This window comes from Agaricus bisporus, assembly GCF_000300575.1.
Source record: "Agaricus bisporus var. bisporus H97 unplaced genomic scaffold AGABI2scaffold_1, whole genome shotgun sequence".
NCBI lineage: Eukaryota > Fungi > Basidiomycota > Agaricomycetes > Agaricales > Agaricaceae > Agaricus > Agaricus bisporus.
In genome coordinates this window covers 2,056,765-2,077,244 of record NW_006267344.1, presented here as the reverse complement: position 1 = coordinate 2,077,244, position 20,480 = coordinate 2,056,765, and the positions used below count along the sequence as shown (strand labels likewise).

At 47.6% G+C, this 20,480-nt stretch overlaps 10 protein-coding genes across 10 annotated transcripts; 6 read left to right on the top strand and 4 right to left on the bottom strand.

Annotated features, from left to right (window-relative positions):
- Positions 1-56: 56 nt before the first annotated feature.
- AGABI2DRAFT_214744 (TRAPP complex subunit trs31) lies at positions 57-1,015 on the bottom strand. Its single transcript, XM_006454483.1, has 4 exons — positions 714-1,015; positions 470-666; positions 288-412; positions 57-237 (listed from the first exon to the last, which is right to left on the bottom strand). The coding sequence occupies exons 1-4, from the start codon at positions 1,010-1,012 to the stop codon at positions 127-129; spliced, it is 732 nt and encodes a 243-aa protein (XP_006454546.1). The 5' UTR covers positions 1,013-1,015; the 3' UTR covers positions 57-126.
- Positions 1,016-1,112: 97 nt separating this feature from the next.
- AGABI2DRAFT_197803 (hypothetical protein) lies at positions 1,113-3,986 on the top strand (the record flags this gene model as incomplete). The annotated part of the gene is made up of 4 exons (XM_006454482.1): positions 1,113-1,259; positions 1,310-1,430; positions 1,562-2,478; positions 2,536-3,986. 4 exons carry the CDS (start codon positions 1,113-1,115, stop codon positions 3,814-3,816), a joined length of 2,466 nt encoding a protein of 821 aa, XP_006454545.1. The 3' UTR covers positions 3,817-3,986.
- Positions 3,987-4,236: 250 nt separating this feature from the next.
- On the top strand, positions 4,237-8,516 carry AGABI2DRAFT_182515 (hypothetical protein). The gene is made up of 11 exons (XM_006454481.1): positions 4,237-4,592; positions 4,641-4,702; positions 4,755-4,825; positions 4,876-5,021; positions 5,073-5,356; positions 5,408-5,657; positions 6,305-6,474; positions 6,528-6,627; positions 6,685-7,203; positions 7,264-8,378; positions 8,427-8,516. Exons 1-10 carry the CDS (start codon positions 4,250-4,252, stop codon positions 8,187-8,189), a joined length of 2,871 nt encoding a protein of 956 aa, XP_006454544.1. The 5' UTR covers positions 4,237-4,249; the 3' UTR covers positions 8,190-8,378; positions 8,427-8,516.
- Positions 8,517-8,602: 86 nt separating this feature from the next.
- On the bottom strand, positions 8,603-8,819 carry AGABI2DRAFT_46693 (hypothetical protein; the record flags this gene model as incomplete). The annotated part of the gene is made up of 2 exons (XM_006453698.1): positions 8,603-8,668; positions 8,718-8,819. Coding segments are annotated over 2 exons (168 nt in total), but the record flags the coding sequence as incomplete, so codon positions are not given.
- A 206-nt stretch (positions 8,820-9,025) lies between these two features.
- On the top strand, positions 9,026-11,980 carry AGABI2DRAFT_197797 (hypothetical protein). Its single transcript, XM_006454480.1, has 8 exons — positions 9,026-9,342; positions 9,433-9,984; positions 10,037-10,151; positions 10,206-10,220; positions 10,275-10,408; positions 10,460-10,534; positions 10,592-11,638; positions 11,691-11,980. Exons 1-8 carry the CDS (start codon positions 9,153-9,155, stop codon positions 11,825-11,827), a joined length of 2,265 nt encoding a protein of 754 aa, XP_006454543.1. The 5' UTR covers positions 9,026-9,152; the 3' UTR covers positions 11,828-11,980.
- A 166-nt stretch (positions 11,981-12,146) lies between these two features.
- Positions 12,147-13,472, top strand: AGABI2DRAFT_189797 (hypothetical protein). The gene is made up of 3 exons (XM_006454479.1): positions 12,147-12,628; positions 12,683-12,693; positions 12,746-13,472. The coding sequence occupies exons 1-3, from the start codon at positions 12,152-12,154 to the stop codon at positions 13,302-13,304; spliced, it is 1,047 nt and encodes a 348-aa protein (XP_006454542.1). The 5' UTR covers positions 12,147-12,151; the 3' UTR covers positions 13,305-13,472.
- Positions 13,473-13,610: 138 nt separating this feature from the next.
- Positions 13,611-15,041, top strand: AGABI2DRAFT_189796 (hypothetical protein). The gene is made up of 10 exons (XM_006454478.1): positions 13,611-13,937; positions 13,995-14,071; positions 14,146-14,250; positions 14,336-14,356; positions 14,418-14,510; positions 14,568-14,578; positions 14,645-14,696; positions 14,752-14,770; positions 14,837-14,843; positions 14,896-15,041. The coding sequence occupies exons 1-10, from the start codon at positions 13,868-13,870 to the stop codon at positions 14,900-14,902; spliced, it is 462 nt and encodes a 153-aa protein (XP_006454541.1). The 5' UTR covers positions 13,611-13,867; the 3' UTR covers positions 14,903-15,041.
- A 1-nt stretch (position 15,042) lies between these two features.
- Positions 15,043-16,859, bottom strand: AGABI2DRAFT_197789 (hypothetical protein). The gene is made up of 5 exons (XM_006454477.1): positions 16,835-16,859; positions 16,753-16,781; positions 16,494-16,702; positions 16,339-16,443; positions 15,043-16,289 (listed from the first exon to the last, which is right to left on the bottom strand). Exons 1-5 carry the CDS (start codon positions 16,835-16,837, stop codon positions 15,253-15,255), a joined length of 1,383 nt encoding a protein of 460 aa, XP_006454540.1. The 5' UTR covers positions 16,838-16,859; the 3' UTR covers positions 15,043-15,252.
- A 129-nt stretch (positions 16,860-16,988) lies between these two features.
- Positions 16,989-18,111, bottom strand: AGABI2DRAFT_133221 (hypothetical protein). Its single transcript, XM_006454476.1, has 4 exons — positions 17,900-18,111; positions 17,280-17,851; positions 17,152-17,228; positions 16,989-17,099 (listed from the first exon to the last, which is right to left on the bottom strand). The coding sequence occupies exons 2-4, from the start codon at positions 17,841-17,843 to the stop codon at positions 17,075-17,077; spliced, it is 666 nt and encodes a 221-aa protein (XP_006454539.1). The 5' UTR covers positions 17,844-17,851; positions 17,900-18,111; the 3' UTR covers positions 16,989-17,074.
- Positions 18,112-18,152: 41 nt separating this feature from the next.
- Positions 18,153-20,165, top strand: AGABI2DRAFT_197784 (hypothetical protein; the record flags this gene model as incomplete). The annotated part of the gene is made up of 8 exons (XM_006454475.1): positions 18,153-18,345; positions 18,417-18,607; positions 18,664-18,812; positions 18,862-18,951; positions 19,002-19,074; positions 19,130-19,683; positions 19,735-19,810; positions 19,861-20,165. 8 exons carry the CDS (start codon positions 18,153-18,155, stop codon positions 20,017-20,019), a joined length of 1,485 nt encoding a protein of 494 aa, XP_006454538.1. The 3' UTR covers positions 20,020-20,165.
- Between the last annotated feature and the right edge of the window lie 315 nt (positions 20,166-20,480).

Below are 20,480 nucleotides of genomic sequence, written 5' to 3'. Positions count from 1 at the left end.
GGAGGGGAGGAGAAATGTGAATGGAATTGATGTGAACCATGAGGCCTAAGGTCTTTGAGGTGCGTTGGACTTTGTTTCCAGCCTTTCAGGTGCATGTCAAGGACCCCGAACAGTACATTGTCATCATTATTTTAGCATCTCTTCTCGTTCTAATACAGATTTTTCTAGCTTGATAAGTATAGTCGTTCGGCAAGGGTGTTGGGTAGTTGGTGTGCCGTGTGCAGTCACTCGTGCCGGCTGATAGAAGCGTAAGCGTCTCAACACTACTAGTAGAAGGACCAACATACGAAACCAAGGCCGTCAAGAACGGCTTCAACAACTCCGGCGGTGAAGGAAGAACAACTTAAGCCTCCCATGTCACGAGGAACAGAGATGTTCCTTTCAATGGGTGGGTCATTGTCAATGATCATATCTGTGATAGACGGAGTTAGGTGTGGGGCAAGACAATTGGGGTCATCAGCATCCTCACATTCATCGGCATTCTCCACGCTTTTCTCGATTGCATCTGCTGCTTTCCCATAGACAGCCTTCCAGACTTGAGTATGTATTACCATCAGGGCGGGGACTAGTCGGATCTCGCGCTTAGGTGCCTTGGAAGACGATTCTGCTCGCCAGGCCATAAGCTCGAGGACACGGGAGCCAATGCGATATCCTAGGGTGTTGAGCCTGAGATTGACATGAGGACGCGTGAGAGTGGTAAGGGAATGAGATACCTTCTTTCGAGGTCATTGATGCCACCGACACGTTTTTGGGTGTATTGGACAATTTCCGAGAACAGGAAAGTGAATGCAGAGGCAGAAACCTCGCTTGTTCGGGTCTTGTTCAAGTTCCTGTCATAGATGTTCGGGCGAGGTCCTGAAGGGGGTTTGGCGCTGCCGAGAGTGCTGTGGATAGAGGGCGTCGGAGGGACTGAGAAGCGGGTGGAGGAAGAGGTGGGCGAGAACTGGTCGACGGAGGACTGGGAGGAATTGGAAAGGAGGGAGAGCCGGGGATGTGGTTGGGAGTAGGCCATGGGTGTCCGGGGGCTGTATGAGAGGCCAAGGAGTGATTAGATTTCAACTTGACTGTACTTAACATAGATATGCCAGGTCGCCGCCCCTTTCGCTTCGCGCATGAACCACCACTTCCCGTCGCCCACAGATCTTCAGTCCCACATCTATGCATCTCTGCTCCAGGGAACCACCCCTGACGTCGCGTTGCGCATTCGGGGCACCTGGTCTGCCGTTTACCGGCTTCATCGTGTGGTTCTTATACAGTCCGTACGTAAGCACAGGCTGGACGGGCACACACTCCCTCACCTCCTCTTCAGGGTTTTTTCCAGTCCCTTTTCACTGCTGGCTTTGTAGAATCGTCACTCAACAGACGCAGTCCAAAATATGGCTGTGACATTGTCGACCTCGTCTTCACTGACAGGAACATCACCAGAGCCGGTGAGAAATTCCCCTATCCGCTGTTGCCGGCCCGCTGATCATATCCTCTGGTTTGACCCGGCAGCATTCGAGTAAGTTATGTACTTTCTACATCCGTCATTCGTATGTTTTTACCCGCCCTCTCTCCAGAGTTTGCATCGCCCGCCTCTATGGCGGGGGGCCTCCTCTTCACGTGCCTTCTGCCTTGGTACCAACGGCCGACCACCCGCTAACGCCCTCCTTCCCTGCGTTCGACGGCTTGGACACCGCTCCATCCGGACATCAACTAGCCACTCCTTTTCTTTTACTCTCGTTGCTCGCAACTTCAATCTATCTTTCCATTCCTTCCATAGCAACACAGGCCCTTTCCATCATCCTAAGCACTGTTGGTCCCACTACCGTCATCCCTTACCTCAATTTTGCCCTTGGCAAGCCTTTAATTACCCATCAACTTTCTCTAGATGGTTCGCAGAGTGCTGTTGGTTTAGAAAGTCTTGCTCTTCCGATCGGGGAAGATGATCATGACCTATACCCTCCTTTGAAGGCCACTAAACCAAACGACCTTGAGGATGTTGTCGACCTCTTGTCTAGCGCCACCCTAAAGGACGATCCATGCCATACCTCTATAGCCTCCTCCGACGAAAGTTCCTCAACTGACAGCGCTGAACAACAAGACGATGATATAGTTTGCCATTACGGTGCAGTATCCAATAAAATAGGAGAAGCTTGTTCCTGCTGGTTGGCTAGATGGGCTGCGGACATGCTCTCTTTCGAAGCTGATCGGTCTCAGTCTGATCTTGGAATAAATCTGTCCGTTTTGTCGAACAATAATAGGTCACAACCTTCGTCGTTTCCGCCATCCAACCTGGTTATTCTGGGTCGTGGAGGTCTGAGTGCCAAGTGGGTAGCTGCGCTCGTAGCTTCTGACACTTTGTTTGTGAAAAATGAGCGGCATCGCTACGACTTTGCCCGGCGTGTGGTGGAGATGCGACGAGCTGAAGGGGTATTGCCAGAAGAAGAGAATGAATGGGCGACAATGTTTAAGACTGGTATCTATTATACCAACATGGTAAGTCGTTCCTTGTGCTATAAGTCTAACTTGTTTCACATCTTGTCATTTTGTCAGTCAATGGAAGATATCATTGCAATATCATGCGACACTTCTTCAGTGACCAAGGAACCATTTGTTCCGCTTCGTATTCTTCAGGCGGCCCATTGGAGCCAGTCCGTACTCCGACATAAAATCACATCTTTGCCTCCTTCACCCTACCCGCCTTTGTCTTCGGGTACCGCAAAGGAGAAGGAACTGGGCGTGGCTCTAAGTACGGCGGACATCCTATCTCAAATTTCCAATGCCGACCTACCTGAAGCGTCGAACCCCGAAGCACAAAAGGCGTACTACCTGGTTCCTAATGATTCCTCCCGTCGAATAGGGGATAATGGTACGGCCTTCAATAATGCAGCAAACGGTATTCCTATGTCCATGGACGAAATATTCAAATTTACCGACTCTCCATCCGTTCCCGCTTCTCACTCGTCTAATGGGCGAACGGTGCATAAGCAGAGTAATGCGCAGGCATACCCTCTAACAACTTCTGAGTCTACGTTCTTTGGCCTTCTTTCATCTCGACAGACAGCCTCCAGCTGTGTCGTATCTGATCCTAGTGGGAAGGCCAAGTGGACGCCGCACCCGCCCTGTCGTTTTTCTGTGGAATTCTGGGATTTTGATGTTTTGAGGGAGAAAAACAGGCTTTATTCTAATACGATCTGGTATGCTGGAAGCTTATTCAATGTTTACATCCAGATCGTACGCAAGAAAGGGCAAGGACAAACGCAACTAGGTGTATACGTTCATCGTCAGTCGAGCATTGACTCTATACCACAGCCCAGTAGATATATTCCATCTACTCCCCCGGATAATCACAACAGCAGCGAATCACAACCAGGTGCGATGCGGATTCGCAACGGACCTACTGCACTGTCACCTATTCCTCTTCACTATTCACCTTCAATTTATCCCCTGGCGTATGCCCCGAATTCTGCTCGCCCCTCTTCACCAGCATCCAATTCCAGCTCACCCTCTTCTCCAAGTCCTAGCTTCAGCAACAACTTGACTACACGGGCACCTACTCAGCCTTATAGAGATCCACGTCCCATGATAACAGCTTATTTTACGGCAAGCTGTGCCAGTGCGACGGGATCCTCACAAACGAGGTTTTCCAGCGCACCTGACGCCTTTTCTATAGGACAGAGTTGGGGCTGGAAATCGAGTTCATTGAAGTCTGAAGAATACGTCGATATCGGTGCTGATGAAGATTTTGACGATTTGGTTTCTGTTCCAAGAAAGTCAAAGCCCAAGGGGAAGGAAGTTAGTTTTCGGGCTACAGTTGTCCTAGGCCTTGTTTGAGCCCCATACCCTGATATAAGTTCACACAAATCGGAATACCCAGCCATGGACGGAACTTGTTTCGGTCTCTGTGAGGTACAGTAGCGGCGTGATTTGTGGAAGTTGTGGATATCATATATACTCATGTAAACTTTCATGCTACATTGTCAATAAACTTATGCATAGAACGCAATAACGTGTGGACCTCAGGCTGTGGTTACCATCAATTGTTCGTTTATACTCTTTAGTGTATTTTGACATACCCGAATGACTATCGATACACACCACCCCCTGGGCGTCGAGTTTTCTATGTGTCCCAAGTCACACTAGCATGAGCGGATCAGTGACCCCGGAGAAGCACATTCCGGTGTTGTGCCTTATTTGCTTGTGACGCTAATTCCGAGCTTGTTCTTGTTCATCACCTTCGAAAGCATTCATCTTCCCATCCACTCTCATGTCAACCGTACAAAGAAAGCAAGCACCTAGATTACCCCGTCCAGCTGCACGATATTGGAAAGGAAAAGCCCCAAAAGGCGTAGCAGAAGTTGAGTCTGATGATTCCGACGAAGAGCTTGAACAACAACAGGAGGATGGTGATGTATTAATCAAAGATGCTGGGGATATCGACGTGGAAGGAGCTGAAGAAGATAATGAGGGGATGCAGCTCTCTGGGGTAAGGGCTGACTTGAAGAAGGGGAGTATGAACATCACATTGAAAGACGTTAGTGTCAGTAAAGAGGGAAACGTTATTGTCGCAGGGCGGTTAGAGAGTGGGAAGACTGAGATGGAGATTGAAGGTGCATTGTTTGCCGATAATGCATAATCGAATGCTGATAATTTATTAGAATCTTCGGAGGAGTCTGAAGAAGAAGAAGAGGCCGCCGTCAAGGAAGAATCGGAGGAAGAGGTTAGTTCAATGACTGGACCTAGTTCAACTCTCTTATCATTCTATCTTACAGTCTAGCGAGTACGAAAGTGACTCGGAAGACGAGGCTCCCAAACCACTGTTTAGACCAGTTTTCGTACCGAAGTAAGTGTCACGCAGCCGAAATGTGGGCGTCCTCTAACTGCTGGACATAGACGTGCGCGAGCAACAATAGCGGAAAAAGAGGCTCTGGCAGAAGAATCAGAGGAAGTGCAAAAGAAAAGAGAGCAGGAGGCAGAAGAAAGGCGAAAGCAGAGTCATGATATGGTTGCTGAAAGCATACGGAGGGAGCTTGCCGAAAGTATGTTCGCTTCTTTCGTCTATACATGCATGGAGTACTGATAAATTACAGAGGAGAAGGAAGATGAAGTTCCAGATATTGATGATACAGACGGTCTTGACCCTACTGGTGAATTCGAAGCTTGGCGTCTGCGTGAGCTGGGGAGAATCAAGAAGCAGAAAGAGGAAGAACTACTTCGCGAACAAGAGAGGGAGGAAATTGAAAGAAGAAGGGCATTGCCGGAAGAGCAGCGTCTCAAAGAAGATACGGAAAAAGCAGAAAAATCACGGGCAGAGAAATCAAAGGGACAACAAAAATTCTTGCAGAAGTACTGGCATAAAGGTGCCTTTCATCAGGTGTGCTTTGAGCTTTGGAGAGTTCAGGGCTTGAGTTGATAACATTTATAGGACGAAGAAATTCTTAAACGACACGATTTCACAGAAGCCACCGAGTCGACTGTTGATGTGTCACTACTCCCCAAGGTCATGCAAGTCAGAAACTTTGGAAAGAGAAGCAGAACCAAGTATACCCACCTGCTGGACCAGGACACTACTGCTGGTACTGGTGGTTTCGGAGGCAACGCACCTGTAAAGCATGGAGGAACCGGGACCGATTCTGGAGGGTGTTTCCTTTGTGGAGGTCCACACTTGAAGAAAGGTGCGTCTATCAACCACATTCTCGGTTCACCCTTACTTATGTAGCGATAAGATTGTCCACAAAATTTAGAAAGAAGCGGGGCGAATGCTATTGCGGCAGGCTCACGAATGCGTAATGGAGATCGTACTAATACACAAAGAATTGACCACCGAGATTCCCACGGTAAATTCAGGGACAAAGAACACGAATACAGACAAAGGGAAGATCGAAGTAGTGCAAGTCGGTATAGAGATGATCACCGAGATCAAAGAAAGCAGGGAGCTTATTCGAGGTCGAGGTCGAGATCGCCCGGCGTTAGGGAGAGATACCGGATCAAAGGAAGAAGGGATGATTCTACGGATGATGGTTATCGGGAGAAGAGGCGCCGTTTGGACTGAATTTATTGTACTCACCGTTGTCTATGTCGAGTTAAAAGGGCTCCATCTGCATGGCCCAGCGTGGCCCAATCGGTAACGGGGTCACATCGTCAGGCTCTACTGGTTCGGTTAACATCCGCTCGGAGGTAATAGAACCAATCAAACCACGCCGTTAACCAACTCGCATGAGAAGAATGAAACTCAAACGTCACCATGTTCTAGCCGCTCAACCAGGTCTCACGCTGTTACATGAAAAATGGTATGATACCTTAAATTAGGCTTTTCTATCAGCCGCATTCCGGAACAGCTGTCCTTCGCTGCCTTGTCGTCCTCGTTTTATGCCTCGCAGAGTCAAAGTAGCTGTTGTTGGCAGTGGACTAGCAGGCCTCACATCTGCATGGCTCTTGACACGACCCTTGAATAACAGGGATGTCGAGTTTGACGTCCATCTCTTCGAAAAGGTAGCCTTCACTTTTTTTTTTGCATGGCTGCGAATGTACTTATTTGAGGCCAGGCTGATACTTTCGGGATGGATGCTGCATCCATGTCAATACTTGACTCGTCTGCTCAGGAGCAGTGGAGGATTGATGTGCCCATGAGAACATTCCAGGGAGGTATGAATTCGAGCTTCTTATACATCGTCTAATTATGATACTCAACTCTCCTACTAGGCTACTACCCTCAGCTCCTCGCTATGTACAAGAAGGTCGGAGTCAAGCTGAGGCCAAGCAACTTTGACTATTCGTTCTCGCTGTTTTCTCCGCCGAGCACAAAGAAAAAGAGAAAGATTACTACGACGTTCATCTACAATGGCTCCTCTGGACGCTCGGGTCTCAGCATGCCGTCTTATCTAGCTGACATGTCGCTCCAGGTCAAGGCTCTCTTTCTTAATTCCTTTCTACGGAAAATGTGGACATATGTTGTCTTTCTGTCCATGACGATGGAGATCCTATTCTGCTTCATTATGTCCGCCGTCCACGCTGCGCCTTTCCTTCGTCCACATGATCTCGAGGATAAATCTTTCGGAAAGTGGGCCGAAGATGTTAAACCAACAAATGCTGTTGCCCGCTGGATAGGTCTCGACGTTGCTTGGCAAAACTACGTACGGGATGTCATGGTACCTTTATGGTCTGGCATGTGTACAGCGACAGCGCAAGATATCTTAAACTATCCCGCTGTGGAATTCTTAGGTAAATGATGCGCGTATCACAAATGATTTATCTGATACTAGCAATATTTTTGACTTCTAGATTTTATTTGGTTAACGATTGGCACACCGCACTATGTTTTGGCCAATGGTGTCCGCGACATTGCCACTGAGCTCAGCAAAGAACTTGAACATATTCATCTTTCTTCACCAATCACCTCCGTCGCTGCGGACCCAGATGCACCTCATTTGGCATCACTGACTTGCATGACAGCCTCAGGGGAAGAAACTATTATAAGTGGCTTCCATCACATTATTTTTGCGACCGAGGCAGATACTGCAGCGTCGATACTGCGAGGCTTCGCCTCTAGTATTTCTGACTCTGCACATCTGGAAGGAGGCGCTTTCAGTGATCATCTGCAGCAACAAGTAGAAGTTTTAAACAAATTCAAATATCGGACGGTTGTGGTCGTAAATCATACAGATAACACACTTCTACCCGATGATATCCGAGATCGCCGTGAACTCAACCTTGTCTATCATCATGGAGGCGAGCCGGGAATTTTTGTTGAAGGTCCGGATAGAGATTCCTCTGTTTGTGTCCCGAGTTCCTACGCCATGGTGACCCACATCCTACCCAGGCCAGATGATTATTCTCCAAATCTACCTACCATATACCAAACGACCAATCCTTATATCCCACCTAAGAAGGATTCAATTCTGTGTTCTTCTAAATTACGAAGGGCAATTCCAACCGTAGAGGCCAGAAAGGCTCTGCAAGGCTTTTGCCAAGAGGACGGTCGGAGATGGTGGGAGTGCCCCGCGGTTTGCAAAACAAAACTCGGACCTCTCCAAGGCGCTGGAAGATTGTTAGACAGAAGCCATCCCGGAATATGGATTTGCGGTTCCTATGCATTCCCTGGCATCCCATTCTTGGAAGGTTGCGTTGTGAGCGCGAAGAATGTCGTCATCCAGGGTATTTTTGAATGCGAAAAAACAAATTTAAAAGAGGAGCCTTGGATGGCGTGAAATGTATCATGCTGGATCTTATAACATCTAACTCATCATTCATTAGTCTGTGCGGAAATAATGTTTTTCAACAAATCATATACTATTTTCCTGATGGTACACGATAGACAAGAACTACACACGATAACACTTCTCCATCTCTTTACGCGTATCTAATGAGGGACCAGTTTCCATGCCTAAGCAATAAGACGTTAGGTTCCTCTGAAAATAAATAAAAAGCGGGGGAAACAAACCAAGAAATACATCAGCAGGCTCAATGAGCTCATCCCGTCCCATTAAGATATCTAGATGCAAGCTAGACTGTGGCATTCCAGGAAAGCTGGGTGACTGGTGGTGCGTGTTGGCAAAGATCATAGCCCAAACACAAGACGACGTACTGGCTTTACTATTTTGCGTTCCATTAGCAACCGCATCGGTGCGTGCATGCCATACACAGTGCGTAACATGGTAAGCTTAGTCCTATCTTGGGTTTCTTCCCACTGCAATTTCATTAGCACCCCAGCTGCAAGCAAGCGAAAAGGAGCTAACATTTTCTATTCGATTCTTGATTCCATTTGTGGATTTGACTTCAGCGGCGAGACTACGAGGGCCATAAGTCAGGGTATCGTGCAAGCCAAGGCTGTTAGCGGTGTCTGAGATAGTGGCGACCTTTTCAGAGTCTTTAGGCACAAGTCTGAGAGAAGGCTCCTACACACTGATCAGTTGAATGGAGAGAAAGAGTGGAAAGACATACCATGATGGTGGCGGTCAGATGTAAGGAACGCGTAAGATAGTGACGAGGACAGCATGTGTGACACCCCAGAATCACGAGTTATCATCAGCTACTTTCCGGTTCCCCGCATTCGTCCCTTTGTTTCCTTCTCTCACTATTTTTCTTTGACCATAATCCTCATCGTACACACCTCTGTCGCCAGCTGCTGATTCTCTCGGGCTTTGCTGCATCTCGGCAACAAAGTCTTGAGCATGGCTAATCGTCCGGCAAGGTCTCCCAGTATTCCAATTCCAAGGAACCCTGCTGCCCCGTCGTCAGCACGCAATATCGAATCAGTCATCTCTATTCCTAATGTTTCAACCTCTCGTCCACGTCTTTCAAGTACACAGGGTCCTTCTGGACGCTCTGGAACAAATGACATGGTCAGAAATGTATCTGCGAGTCATAGACCGACTCACGATCCAATGTCCCTGTCAATCTCGCCCACGAGAAGGTTTTCTCGCTCCGTCACCCTCTCGGGAAACCATCTAGCCCGCCCTTCTTCCCGCATCAGTGCGACATTTGAACCGAGGATAGTACATGCTTCACCAGTTCCCGCGAGGAATGACGATAATTCTTGCACCCCATCCCATTCACCAACTCAATTGCGAAGGACAAGTGTTGGCGGACGATCTGTTAGCGCTCAGAGAATAGCTCCTAGTATTCCGCCGTTGCCGAATACTACACCGGTATCGTTCCCGAGGCCCGCATACCTTGATTATTCTGCATTGAGGGACTTGCTAGTAACGGAAACATCTTCATCTTCTTTTGCAGGGGTGACATCGGTACCACAAAGGAAATTGGAGACTCCGGGACCTTCAAGAAGTGCACCTTCTCAATCATATGACATGTCACTTTCCAACGACAGCGACGAGGACAGTAGTCCTAGTCCGCCACCACCTTCCAGAGATGCTCGTCCTGTGCCAGCAGTTTCCGTGACTTCAGAAGAACAGGTGACCTATCCTTTACCAACGCGATGGGGTGATCAGAATCGGCTCAATGTCCTTTCTGTATCACACGATGGCCGCGAGCTTTCGCATCACGGTATACAGCATTCTACATCTGACATTAAAGCATCTCATCTAAACCGATACAGGTGCTATTAGCAATGAAAAAGAGCATGCTGCCAATGCTAGGGCCAATCATTTCGTTCCTCCGGCTTGTGGAATCTATTACTTTGAGGTCGAAATAAGATCCAAGGAGCAAAAGAGGTATGCAAACATCTCTCCCATTAGCAACATGCCCTAATTCGATGTCCAACGTAGTCATGTAAGTATAGGGTAAGTCCTTGTTCACCCATATGTATCAACAGTTCTCTATAACCTTTTTTGCAGATTTTGCTTAGACCATTTTAAATATTCTCGCCTTCCTGGTTGGGAGGCGAGCTCCTGGGGCTATCATGGAGATGATGGTAATGCGTACGAAGCCGGAAGGCCAGGAGGAGTCACTTATGCCCCAACGTTTGGATGTGAGTGGATTCATCCGCGCATCCACTTTCCGTCGTCCTTACCTATGACAGCTGGTGATATTATTGGATGTGGAATAGACTTTACAAACCACAAGGTATTCTATACCAAAAACCAAACATTCCTTGGTAAAACCACATTCTTTCATAATATTCTCACCATGATCCGGCTGACTTTTGACACAGGTTTTGTATTCGATGATGTGGGAAAAGAAGGCAACATATATCCCGTTGTGGGCCTACGCCATTCGGGAGATTGTGTTCGAGTTAATTTCGGACACGATGCGTTCGCGTTCGACATTGAGAATCATGTTCAAGAGAGACGCAAAACAACCTGGGACACCATTATGAAGACTCCTTTGAACTCAACCCTTCTGCGTCGACGGTATCACAAAAATGCCATCAAAAGCCTCATCACCATAACCGAACCACCCTCGATCTTGACGGAAGATGAATCTAAATCGGTTTTGAGCCAGCTCGTGTTGTCTTATCTCGTTCATCACGGCTATGCCAAGGCGGCCCGAGCCTTCCATAAACAACAAAATAGAGGCCACAGTAAATTGCCAGAGGATGATGTTGAAATGGATGGCGTCCGAGTGGGAGATGATTTTGAAGGCGACATTGAGCGACGGACAGCCATTGTGAACTCAATCATGAAAGGTGACATTGACACTACGCTTGAAGAAATTCGAAGATACTACCCTACTGTGTTGGAAGCTGATGATGGACTTGTACTTTTTAAGCTGCGGTGTAGAAAACTCGTCGAGCTGATCCTGGAAACAAATGAAATCAAAAGAGGGATAAACAATGGGAAAGAGCGCGAGGAGTCCTCCACAGGAGTGTCTGGGTCAAACATCGACCGACAGCTACTTGACGATGACGGAATGAACATGGATGTAGATGACGACGCGCTTGACTTTGCACCTTCAATACAGCCACTCCATCAGTCCAAATCACCTTCTCTGAGATCACCCTCTGTTGAAGGTAGATCCACCTCGAGACCAGCGACTACGGCAGAATTCGAAGCTGCATTAACAGCAGCAATCGAGTATGGGCAGAACTTCAACAATGACTACAAGCTGGAGAAGAGGCCCGAGCTGAGACAGATGTTTGAGCAGGCGTCCAGCGTCATCGCTTGGAACAACCCATTCGAGGCTGGAGGGGGTGCCGCTGATGTAGCCGGACAGGAGGCTCGCGTTGTGCTGGCTAACGAAGTGAACGAGGCTATCCTGAGTACGTGCACGCGATTTTTGTTCTAGGAATGTATGACATTGATTTCGTGTAGAATCGCAGGGACAGCCTGTCAGACCAACGCTGGAGATGGTGTACAGACATGCTGCTACTTGTCTGACACAGCTCGGCCTAGCTGGCGTTGGGTCAGCTGTGTTTGCGGATGTTCCAAAAGAGCTGCTTGAGCCTTAGCTAGCTCAGCTTCTCTCTAGAAGGTGTTTCTAGATTTCGTGTCAAAAGTGATCCCGACTGTTTATTTGCTGCATGTATTATGTTCGACTTTTCCTCATGTTCAATTATTTATATAAGCATATACAAGCCCGTGAAGGGCCGCTGCACATACGTTCGGCAGATACGATCTTTTGAGCACTATCCCACTAGCCAGGAACAAATGACGCACAATAAAAGCACAGCATTCATATGAGTTACATAACGAAATCATATATACGCACGTGATCATGACGAGCATCTAAATTCAAAACCGATCGATCGACGAGCGTACCCCGGTTAACGCGAATGTCTCCACGCAATTTCGTTCTCGCTTCACGGGCATCACAGCTCGCCCAGGTCCAAACCAACATAGTTCTTGCGTCATTGCAGAAGCAATTCCCCTCTCAACAAGGCGATGATCAAGCAGGACAGACGTTCAGCACTTCTTTCATGTCTACCGCTGGAGACAAAAACCAGTCACAGGCGTTGTATCTGCTTGGTGGAAAGGCGCTCTGGACTAAAGAGCTGGAAGTTGCATTGCAGGATGGGACGGTTGATATACTAATCCACTCGCTCAAGGACGTTCCGACAACCCTACCGAGCGGATTTCAACTTGGAGCGATCTTAGAACGGGAAGATCCAGCGGACAGCTTGGTTGTCAAACAGGGCAAGCCTTGGAAGTCCCTTGACGACTTGCCTGATGGAAGTGTAGTAGGGACGAGTAGTGTGAGGAGGGTTGCACAGTTGAAGCGGAAGTTTCCTAAACTCCAATTCTCGGATGTGGTACGTGAACTCTAAAATTGATGACCGTTATCATGTTTCTCATATGCTACACAGAGAGGGAACCTGTGGGTTGGCCATCTGAACTTCGGTAGAACAATGTTATTGAAATTTTTTTAGGAATACTCGACTCGCCAAACTAGATGATCCTAATGGTCCTTACGCGGCTTTGGTTCTTGCAAAGGCAGGCCTCGTACGATTGGGAATGGGTGGTCGGATCACTGCAGATCTGACACCCCCAATACTGTTCCACGCCGTCTCTCAGGGAGCGCTGGGAGTTGAGGTCCGGAGTGACGACAAAGAAGCGATAGAACTCTGCAAGATACTTACGCATCGGGAGACGGAGTGGAATTGCTTGGCTGAACGTGCATGTTTGCGTGTTTTGGAAGGTGGATGCAGCGTACCAGTCGGTGTCGCAAGTAGCCTAAAATGGGAGAATGAGAAACAAGAGGCTGGTTTATTGACACTGACGGGAGCGGTCACCTCTATTGATGGACAAGAGCACGTTGAGCACACGCTGAAGGAAAAAGTTTCAAATGCAGAAGGAGCAGAACAAGTTGGGGCCAAGTTGGCCGGGATACTGCTTGAAACGGGTGCAAAGAAAATCTTAGATAGCATTAACGTTGATCGAGAGCGTCGAATCGAAGAAGCAGAAAAGGTAGAGGCAAAAGAGAAGTAGCAATATGAATTAACTTGTAACATATAATGTATGAATGTTCCAATCCAGATCACATAGCCCTATGCCTACGATTGCACAGTTCCTCGTGATGCAGAAGGAGAAGATCAATCTGCGTCCCTACGAGCGCCTGCGTTTCCCTTCTGTAGTCAACAGGAATACAAGTGACTCTAAAGTAGGGACGAATGACATTAGAAGAAAAAATCAAACTCGCCGAGGGTTTTAATAAGTTCTGGTGTTTGGTTGTGTATGGCAAGGGCTTTTACATCAAGATCCCATTATCGGCGAGGGCGTCATTTATGTTGTCTGTACACACTACTTATTGCTACATTTTGCCCTCGACCTTGATCATAATATTTCCTTTTTCCAGTAGTGCAGCGTGGTCGTTGTCCTACAGGCCAACACCGCCCCACCTTTCGGCAATCAGCGTTTGACATTCACAGCTTCGCTTTCGACTCGCTCGGTATCTCACTCCCTAACCGGTTCGGACCTCAGGCTACGATAGCAAAACTATATCGAATCTTAGTAGTTTTCCTTTATTGTGTCACGTCACCAGGACCTTGGAAATGGCTTCAATAGCTGCTAGGCGACTCGGGAAAGAACTGAAAGAGATTCATTCAGAAGGCTGTCCTGTTGGTGCGTGTTTCTGGTGAACAATTCAATGCTATAACGAATCTTTCTTGGAACGACTAGGTATCAATCTCGTCAAAGCGGATGACTTTGAAACTTGGTGGTTCACAATAGAGGTCATGGGCGAATCTGAATACAAGGTCTCATTCTACCCATGCCCATCCCGCCATCCTCCTATCTAAATACAGATCACAAACTTTGGTTCATCTTGCAGGGTGAAGTGTACACTCTACAATTTCGTTTCGATGGGCAATACCCGATATCTTCTCCAGCCGTCCAATTTGTCGTAACAGATGGGCATCAAGCTCCAATTCATCCTGTGCGCATAAAATCAATTGCTTTTTCATTCCAATATATATACTCATTTTCTTTCTATTTCTTTTTTTTACCTGGTGTTCTGATAGCATGTCTATTCGAATGGTCATGTAAGCTCGACTTCTCCCGACTGTTCCGGATAGGACATTTATCACTTATACTCCCTGAAAGATATGCGCGTCGATCCTGGGTAATGAGTGGTCGCCTGTCCTTAGCGTCACTGCTGTTTGTGTCACTTTGCAGAGTATGCTCGCATCATGTAAGGTACGGCTGTGGTTTCACGAAGGTGTTTGTTATAATGCTCATGAACTCTTTAAATAGAAGAAAGAGCGGTGAGTCTAAGACTAAAGCCTAGATCGGCGGAACCGTGGCTCAATGCACATTCCTTGTCACTTTAGGCCTGCGGATAATGATCGCTATGTTCGTCACGCACCAGATAATCCAAAGAAGGTAGGAAGCCTTACATGTTGTTCACTTCGCTTGATCTGACCTTCGGAACTATAAGACTCAATTCCATTATGATGGTAAGAAACGTGTTGGGCTTCTGTCATCTGAATTTATTGACCCAACAAATTGTATTTTACTCTCAGATGATACGTGAGTAGCATATTCCACGTCAACATAACGTCTTCTCACTAGTCTTCATAAGCGTGTAATAATACCTGATCTATCTTCCCCTGTCGAACCATCAGGTGGAGAGGAACGACCTGATTACACACTTTCTCGCTTTACTTTCCTAGGTCATTGCAGGCTGTAGTACTTATACGTGTTCCAATGCAACATTGTACTTTAACTTTAAGGTTGTGACGAGGCGACTTCCCAAAGGCCCCAGATTATCCAATGACGAGGAAACTGATATATATTACACGGGCATCATTTCAAGGTCGTATCGCCTAGAAATGTCTAGGCGAAGTTATACTACAGAGAGGTGGAGGGAGGGCAACAAGAAACTCGTTACTCCAGAGTAAGACGAAACCGAAAATGAGAAAAGGAAGCAGAAGACAAACTACGGAATTCGACAACAACAATTCTTGTCCGGCGCTACAGAATTGTTATCATCTGAAGATGACGCTTTAGCGGCATCAGCACTTTCGAGGGGCGACTCCATTATCGTGTCAGTGACAGAATCGTCGGTGGTCATAGAGAAATCCACATCCAAACAACAGCCCCCACACGAGGTACCACACACACACCGATTTTCAGGACAGCTACATTTCCCTCCACAGCATAATTTTGGTAAATTGACGGAAGGTACCTTTTCGAAACCATATGCAACATCGCGAGGATCAAGTTGAACTCCATTACCGAGTCGACGGTGGGGTGGTGGTGCGGGCAGTGCGGCCGCACGCTCGAAAAATCGATGAAGGGACGTAGTCTTGTTGATAAAGTCCAGAGACGATGATACTACTGACGGTGACGTCGCGGCAGCTGGGAGCGATGATAGGGGAGAAGTACTACATTGAAGCGCATGTCCCGATTCGTTATCGATACATGTTTGACATTGGCCGTCCGCACAGCAATTGTTTAAATCTTTCGCAGCATATTCAGGTCCTCTGTGTTCGACACAGCCAGGGCAAGTACATTGAACTCCGCAAGTACATCCAGATCCGGCTAGGGAAGCAATAGTACTCATTGGGGGCATGAATCCAAAGTCGGGAATGGCGTTCACTGTTGGTGATGACGATGACTCGGGGGAAGATTGGATAGGCGGAAGTTCTAAGATTGGACTCGGAGAACAACAGGAAGGTGGATCAATGTTATGGTGGTGGTTTGTCTGTTTGTTATAAATCTGCCGTACGTTGAATGATTGAGATACGTGGGGCTTGGTAGATCCGGAAGGTGAGGGTACTCCATTCGAGGGAGCAGTTTTAGCGGTGGGATGTGGAGGAGGCATCAAAGCTATTCTTGAGGCATGAACGTGGGTTGGAGCTTGATGAGCAGGTGTCACAGAGTCCACCGGATCAGAATCGTCGTGTAACTGACTCCGTCGACAGTCGCATCTCCAGACGCTCTTGCAGCTGCATGGGTTCAGGAGAGTGTCCACTAATTCAAGCATGAGTTTATAGAACGCGTGAGTTTATCATTAAATTACCTCGTTGCCTCGAGTCCGCGGGAAGCGACGTGCGAATATGTGATGCGGCTAAAACATCTCGTAGACCATTCGGCAAGGCCGGAATGATTGGGATGTATCTGCGGGCTGGAAAAATCGTTATTCTGAAACCCACTATGCGAGCTCGAAATACATACATTTCGAGGTGGTGGATGCCAGAACCTCTCCACGACTAGCGGGATCGGGTCTGGGGCCACAAGTACATTTGGAGTGGACTCTTTTGGACTGTCGCAGCTCCCTGCATCTTTCACATTGGGACACTGGACGTCCTTTCTTCTTGATCTCGAAGAGGGGTCGGTCACTATGATGACAAGATGAAGAGCGGTGGCCTTTGATACAGGATTCGCTGTAGTAGAGGATTAATATTAGAGATCTACAGATTGAGTCTGAACTTACCAGGCGAATTTCTTGCTGTTCACGTAGACCTAGGAGAAGAAGTATGAGTGGTGTTAATGAGAAAAGTGGAGACTGGTTGTACCATGCTCAGGAGACATGCGGCGGAGGGGGTGGAAATCAGGCTATCGGCAAACACGCATGCAGTGGAATTTATAAGATTCGATCACTTGACCAGGTCGCTCTGTCTTCCCACCCTTCGAGGCCCTTCACAGGATGGCTGCCAATAGGGCGTAATTGTATGACAATATCGAAAATTCTATTGTAAAAATGCATGTCTACATAATGTGAGGACTCGGATCTACGCAAGCAGGTCGCTGGAAAGCTATACAGACATGTACCGGGCCATTCTGTATTGTTATGAGCGCCACAAATAAAAAAACTTCAAAGAAAGTTACTCACCCAGAATCCTTATGCTCCAATTTTTGCTCCAACTTTTGGAATTCTTCGAGGGCGATTTCATCTTCTTGGTCTAGAACCTATGGAAAATTACTCATTCAAGTTACACGCCATGCCAACAACCTTCTCACCTCTTGCACACTCTTGACTTCCGGAATATAGTGCGTGAGCATACGCTCGATACCGCTTTTGAGGGTGACTGTGCTTGATGAACAGCCTCTGCAGCTTCCCTTGAGCTTGAGCTTGACAACACCATCCTCATCGAATCCTCTAAACTCAATATCTCCGCCGTCTTCCATAATGGCCGGCCGTACTCTTGTCTCTAGTAGTTCTTTGATCATGGCCACCGTATCGGAATCTGTTTCGAGAATTTTGAGATCCTGGGGACCGGCAGCTTCTCTGTCTTCTTCGCTACGGAACAGGGCTTGACCGGAGGAGAAGTGCTCCATGAGAATGGCATAAATTTCAGGCTTGACGACTGCCCATGTATTTTCCGAATCTTTTGAGACTGTAACAAAGTCAGGACCGTAGAATACGCCATTAACACCTTCGACACCGAATAAGCGAATTGCGAGGGGAGACGCTAGGGCACTGCGGGTGTCTAGAAATTCTGCAGTACCATCGCCCATGACGGTTGTCCCGGGGATGAATTTGAGAGAATCCTCATTCGGTGTCGTTTCTGTCTGGATGAACATGGATCGGACTAGACGAATGAGTTAGGTATCATTGTGGACAAGTTAAAACAACATACCATGGGCAGGCGTTCGTACGGCTAAGCTGTTCCGCTGACGCCATCGGGGAATTGAGGTAGCAGAGGCGAGTGAGCTCCGGGGCGGGGCCAGACATGTGCAACTCGCAGAGAAAGGCCTGGCTGCTCTGAGAACTGCGTTTCTAGCGTGCGACCGGAGTGGATTTGAAGCGACGATCCTGTGAAGAAAAGTGGACATGGCAGCGACTCGGAGGATGCGCGAGGATGACAAAGACGCGGCCTCTCTTTCACTCCAATGAATGTCCTCCTCTGCCTCCTTCTCCTCCCGCTCCCACTCCTTGCCTTCTTCTTCCTCTTCTCCTCTCGCCATGGCTCTCGTTCCGTCGCAATCCTCGTCCTCGGCGACATAGGCCGCAGCCCTCGCATGATGTACCACGCGCAGAGTTTCGCTCAACATGGCTTTCTCACCGACCTTATTGGTTATGGCGGTCCGCTCCCCTTCGCTCTACATGTTTCCTGTTGTGCAGCTCATTTCCGTCCTATCCATCCGTCCTCACAGGCTCCAAGCCCATTCCAGCACTAGAACGCCTAGCCACACTTCGTCTACGTCATCTGCCTGAACTACCGACTGCTGTGGGAGGTTTGCCCTTCATTCTGGCCGCACCAATCAAGGTCATCCTACAAGTCATATCCATCCTCGCTGTTCTTCTCATTTTGATCAGAGCGCCTCCGGAATTCATCTTGGTCCAGGTACGGAAGAGCGGTTTATAGTCCCGGGTGTTATTGATCACACTAGAACCTCTTAGAATCCTCCAAGTATTCCCACATTACTCCTGGTACAAATTGTAGGCAAGATTCGAGGGTCGAAGGTTATCATCGACTGGCATAATTTGGGATATAGTATACTAGCCTTGAAGCTCGGCGAAAGGCACTTTCTTGTACATGTCGCCAAATGGTACGTGTTCCACGTCGAAATTCTGACTTCGTACTAAACCCTTAATCAGGTTTGAAAAGACTTTTGGTCGCCATGCATACGCCCATTTATTCGTTACACAAGCTATGAAAAACTATTTGACTAAAGAATGGGATCTCAAGTACGCATCTAGTCCGGTTATATATATTTTTTATCTGACACCCATACAAGAGGCAAGAAAGTTGTACTCTACGATCGACCTCCAAAACATTTCCATCGAGCATCGCCTTCAGAAACGCACGATGTTTGTCCCTTTATACTCTACCTAGTTTTCTTACCTATTTTTTTTTTCATTCCAGCTTTTCCTGCGACTCGGCCCATCACTGTCCGTCGACAAATCCCCCGCATCACCAGAATCAACGCTCTTGACTGAGATGAAACCATATTCTCCTTCAACCTCCTCGCCCCTTGCCGGAGCATCGTCACTTCATGAAACCAGTCTCCCTAGTTTGCGAAGTGATCGGCCTGCTGTGGTTGTTTCGAGTACATCGTGGACTCCAGACGAGGATTTTTCCATTCTTCTCGAAGCACTTGAAATGTATGAACAACATGCACAGGACCGCGACACCCGACATGAAGACTTCACCTCAAGGCTACCAAAACTTCTTGTCATAGTAACAGGCAAGGGACCCCTTCGATCAACTTATATGCAAAGGATCAATGAGCTCCAGAAGACTTGGAAGTGGGTTAGATGCGTCAGTCTTTGGTTGGAAGCCAAAGATTACCCTCTTTTATTGGGTTCAGCAGATTTGGGGGTGTCTTTACATTCAAGTTCGTCGGCGTTGGATCTTCCTATGAAGGTGGTCGACATGTTTGGCTGCGGTTTACCTGTTTGTGCACTCAATTTTGGCTGGTGCGTGAAATGCGTCTTACAATGGTGACATATTAATTGATGCGGTTTTAGTCTGCATGAACTCGTGAAGGACCAGATAAATGGACTTGTATTCTCTGATGCTACGCAGCTTGCTGACCAACTCGAGGTGAGTGTTGTGACAGGTCAATACTAAAAAGAAGATTTACAGCCGTCCAGACTCTTCTAAAGAACTTTCCAAGCTCCGAGAAGCTTCGCAGCCTCGCCAATACTTTGCAAGGACCGCATTTAAAAAACAATGACAGCGATAAATGGGTGTGGACAAATTGGGAGAATAACTGGGACTTAGTGATGAAACAACTTATCACCAATGCCTGACCAAACTAGTTATACATACATCTAATACACCCACAACGATGGTCTATGATAGGGAGACGTCTAAGTGGTAGCTGTCGCAGCAAAAGTGAGGGTTTCAATCCGACCGCGATTTTTGCATTCCTTCTGGAGAAGCTCGTTGATATTGCGGAACGCATTCGGTTCGATGAGCATCGTCTACATGATGTGCTTTAGCGGTGGCATATTACAAAGATGACAGTGAACCTACCACCTCCCAGTCCTGCTCATTCGTCTCTTCATGCTCGACCTTTTCCCCAATCTGGATGATATTATCGCGCAGACGTTGGGCATCAGCCGCAGGTACAGTCACACGGATACGCATTCGAGCACGTTGAATTGGAAGTTTGGACTCGGTTTGGAGAAGTTTGATACACTCTGATACCTGACTTTTCGCTGTCTTTCCCTGTTTGACGCTGAAACCTGCCTCTGTCATGGCTTTTTCT

Coding starts and splice junctions, on each gene's coding strand:
- AGABI2DRAFT_214744 (XM_006454483.1), bottom strand. CDS start 1,012: ATGGCCTACTCCCAACCACATCCCCGGCTCTCCCTCCTTTCCAATTCC. Junction 413..469: donor CGTGGAGAATGCCGATGAAT/GTGAGGATGCTG, acceptor CGTCTATCACAG/ATATGATCATTGACAATGAC. Junction 238..287: donor TTCTTGACGGCCTTGGTTTC/GTATGTTGGTCC, acceptor CGCTTCTATCAG/CCGGCACGAGTGACTGCACA.
- AGABI2DRAFT_182515 (XM_006454481.1), top strand. CDS start 4,250: ATGTCAACCGTACAAAGAAAGCAAGCACCTAGATTACCCCGTCCAGCT. Junction 4,593..4,640: donor GACTGAGATGGAGATTGAAG/GTGCATTGTTTG, acceptor ATAATTTATTAG/AATCTTCGGAGGAGTCTGAA. Junction 4,826..4,875: donor AGACCAGTTTTCGTACCGAA/GTAAGTGTCACG, acceptor TGCTGGACATAG/ACGTGCGCGAGCAACAATAG.
- AGABI2DRAFT_197797 (XM_006454480.1), top strand. CDS start 9,153: ATGGCTAATCGTCCGGCAAGGTCTCCCAGTATTCCAATTCCAAGGAAC. Junction 9,343..9,432: donor GGTCAGAAATGTATCTGCGA/GTCATAGACCGA, acceptor GAAACCATCTAG/CCCGCCCTTCTTCCCGCATC. Junction 11,639..11,690: donor AGTGAACGAGGCTATCCTGA/GTACGTGCACGC, acceptor GATTTCGTGTAG/AATCGCAGGGACAGCCTGTC.
- AGABI2DRAFT_189797 (XM_006454479.1), top strand. CDS start 12,152: ATGTCTCCACGCAATTTCGTTCTCGCTTCACGGGCATCACAGCTCGCC.
- AGABI2DRAFT_189796 (XM_006454478.1), top strand. CDS start 13,868: ATGGCTTCAATAGCTGCTAGGCGACTCGGGAAAGAACTGAAAGAGATT. Junction 14,072..14,145: donor TGGGCGAATCTGAATACAAG/GTCTCATTCTAC, acceptor TTCATCTTGCAG/GGTGAAGTGTACACTCTACA. Junction 14,357..14,417: donor ATGTCTATTCGAATGGTCAT/GTAAGCTCGACT, acceptor ACTCCCTGAAAG/ATATGCGCGTCGATCCTGGG.
- AGABI2DRAFT_197789 (XM_006454477.1), bottom strand. Junction 16,444..16,493: donor GGCATCCACCACCTCGAAAT/GTATGTATTTCG, acceptor CGATTTTTCCAG/CCCGCAGATACATCCCAATC. Junction 16,290..16,338: donor CGCGGACTCGAGGCAACGAG/GTAATTTAATGA, acceptor TGCTTGAATTAG/TGGACACTCTCCTGAACCCA.
- AGABI2DRAFT_133221 (XM_006454476.1), bottom strand. CDS start 17,843: ATGTTCATCCAGACAGAAACGACACCGAATGAGGATTCTCTCAAATTC. Junction 17,229..17,279: donor AAGTCAAGAGTGTGCAAGAG/GTGAGAAGGTTG, acceptor AATTTTCCATAG/GTTCTAGACCAAGAAGATGA. Junction 17,100..17,151: donor TTGGAGCATAAGGATTCTGG/GTGAGTAACTTT, acceptor ATAACAATACAG/AATGGCCCGGTACATGTCTG.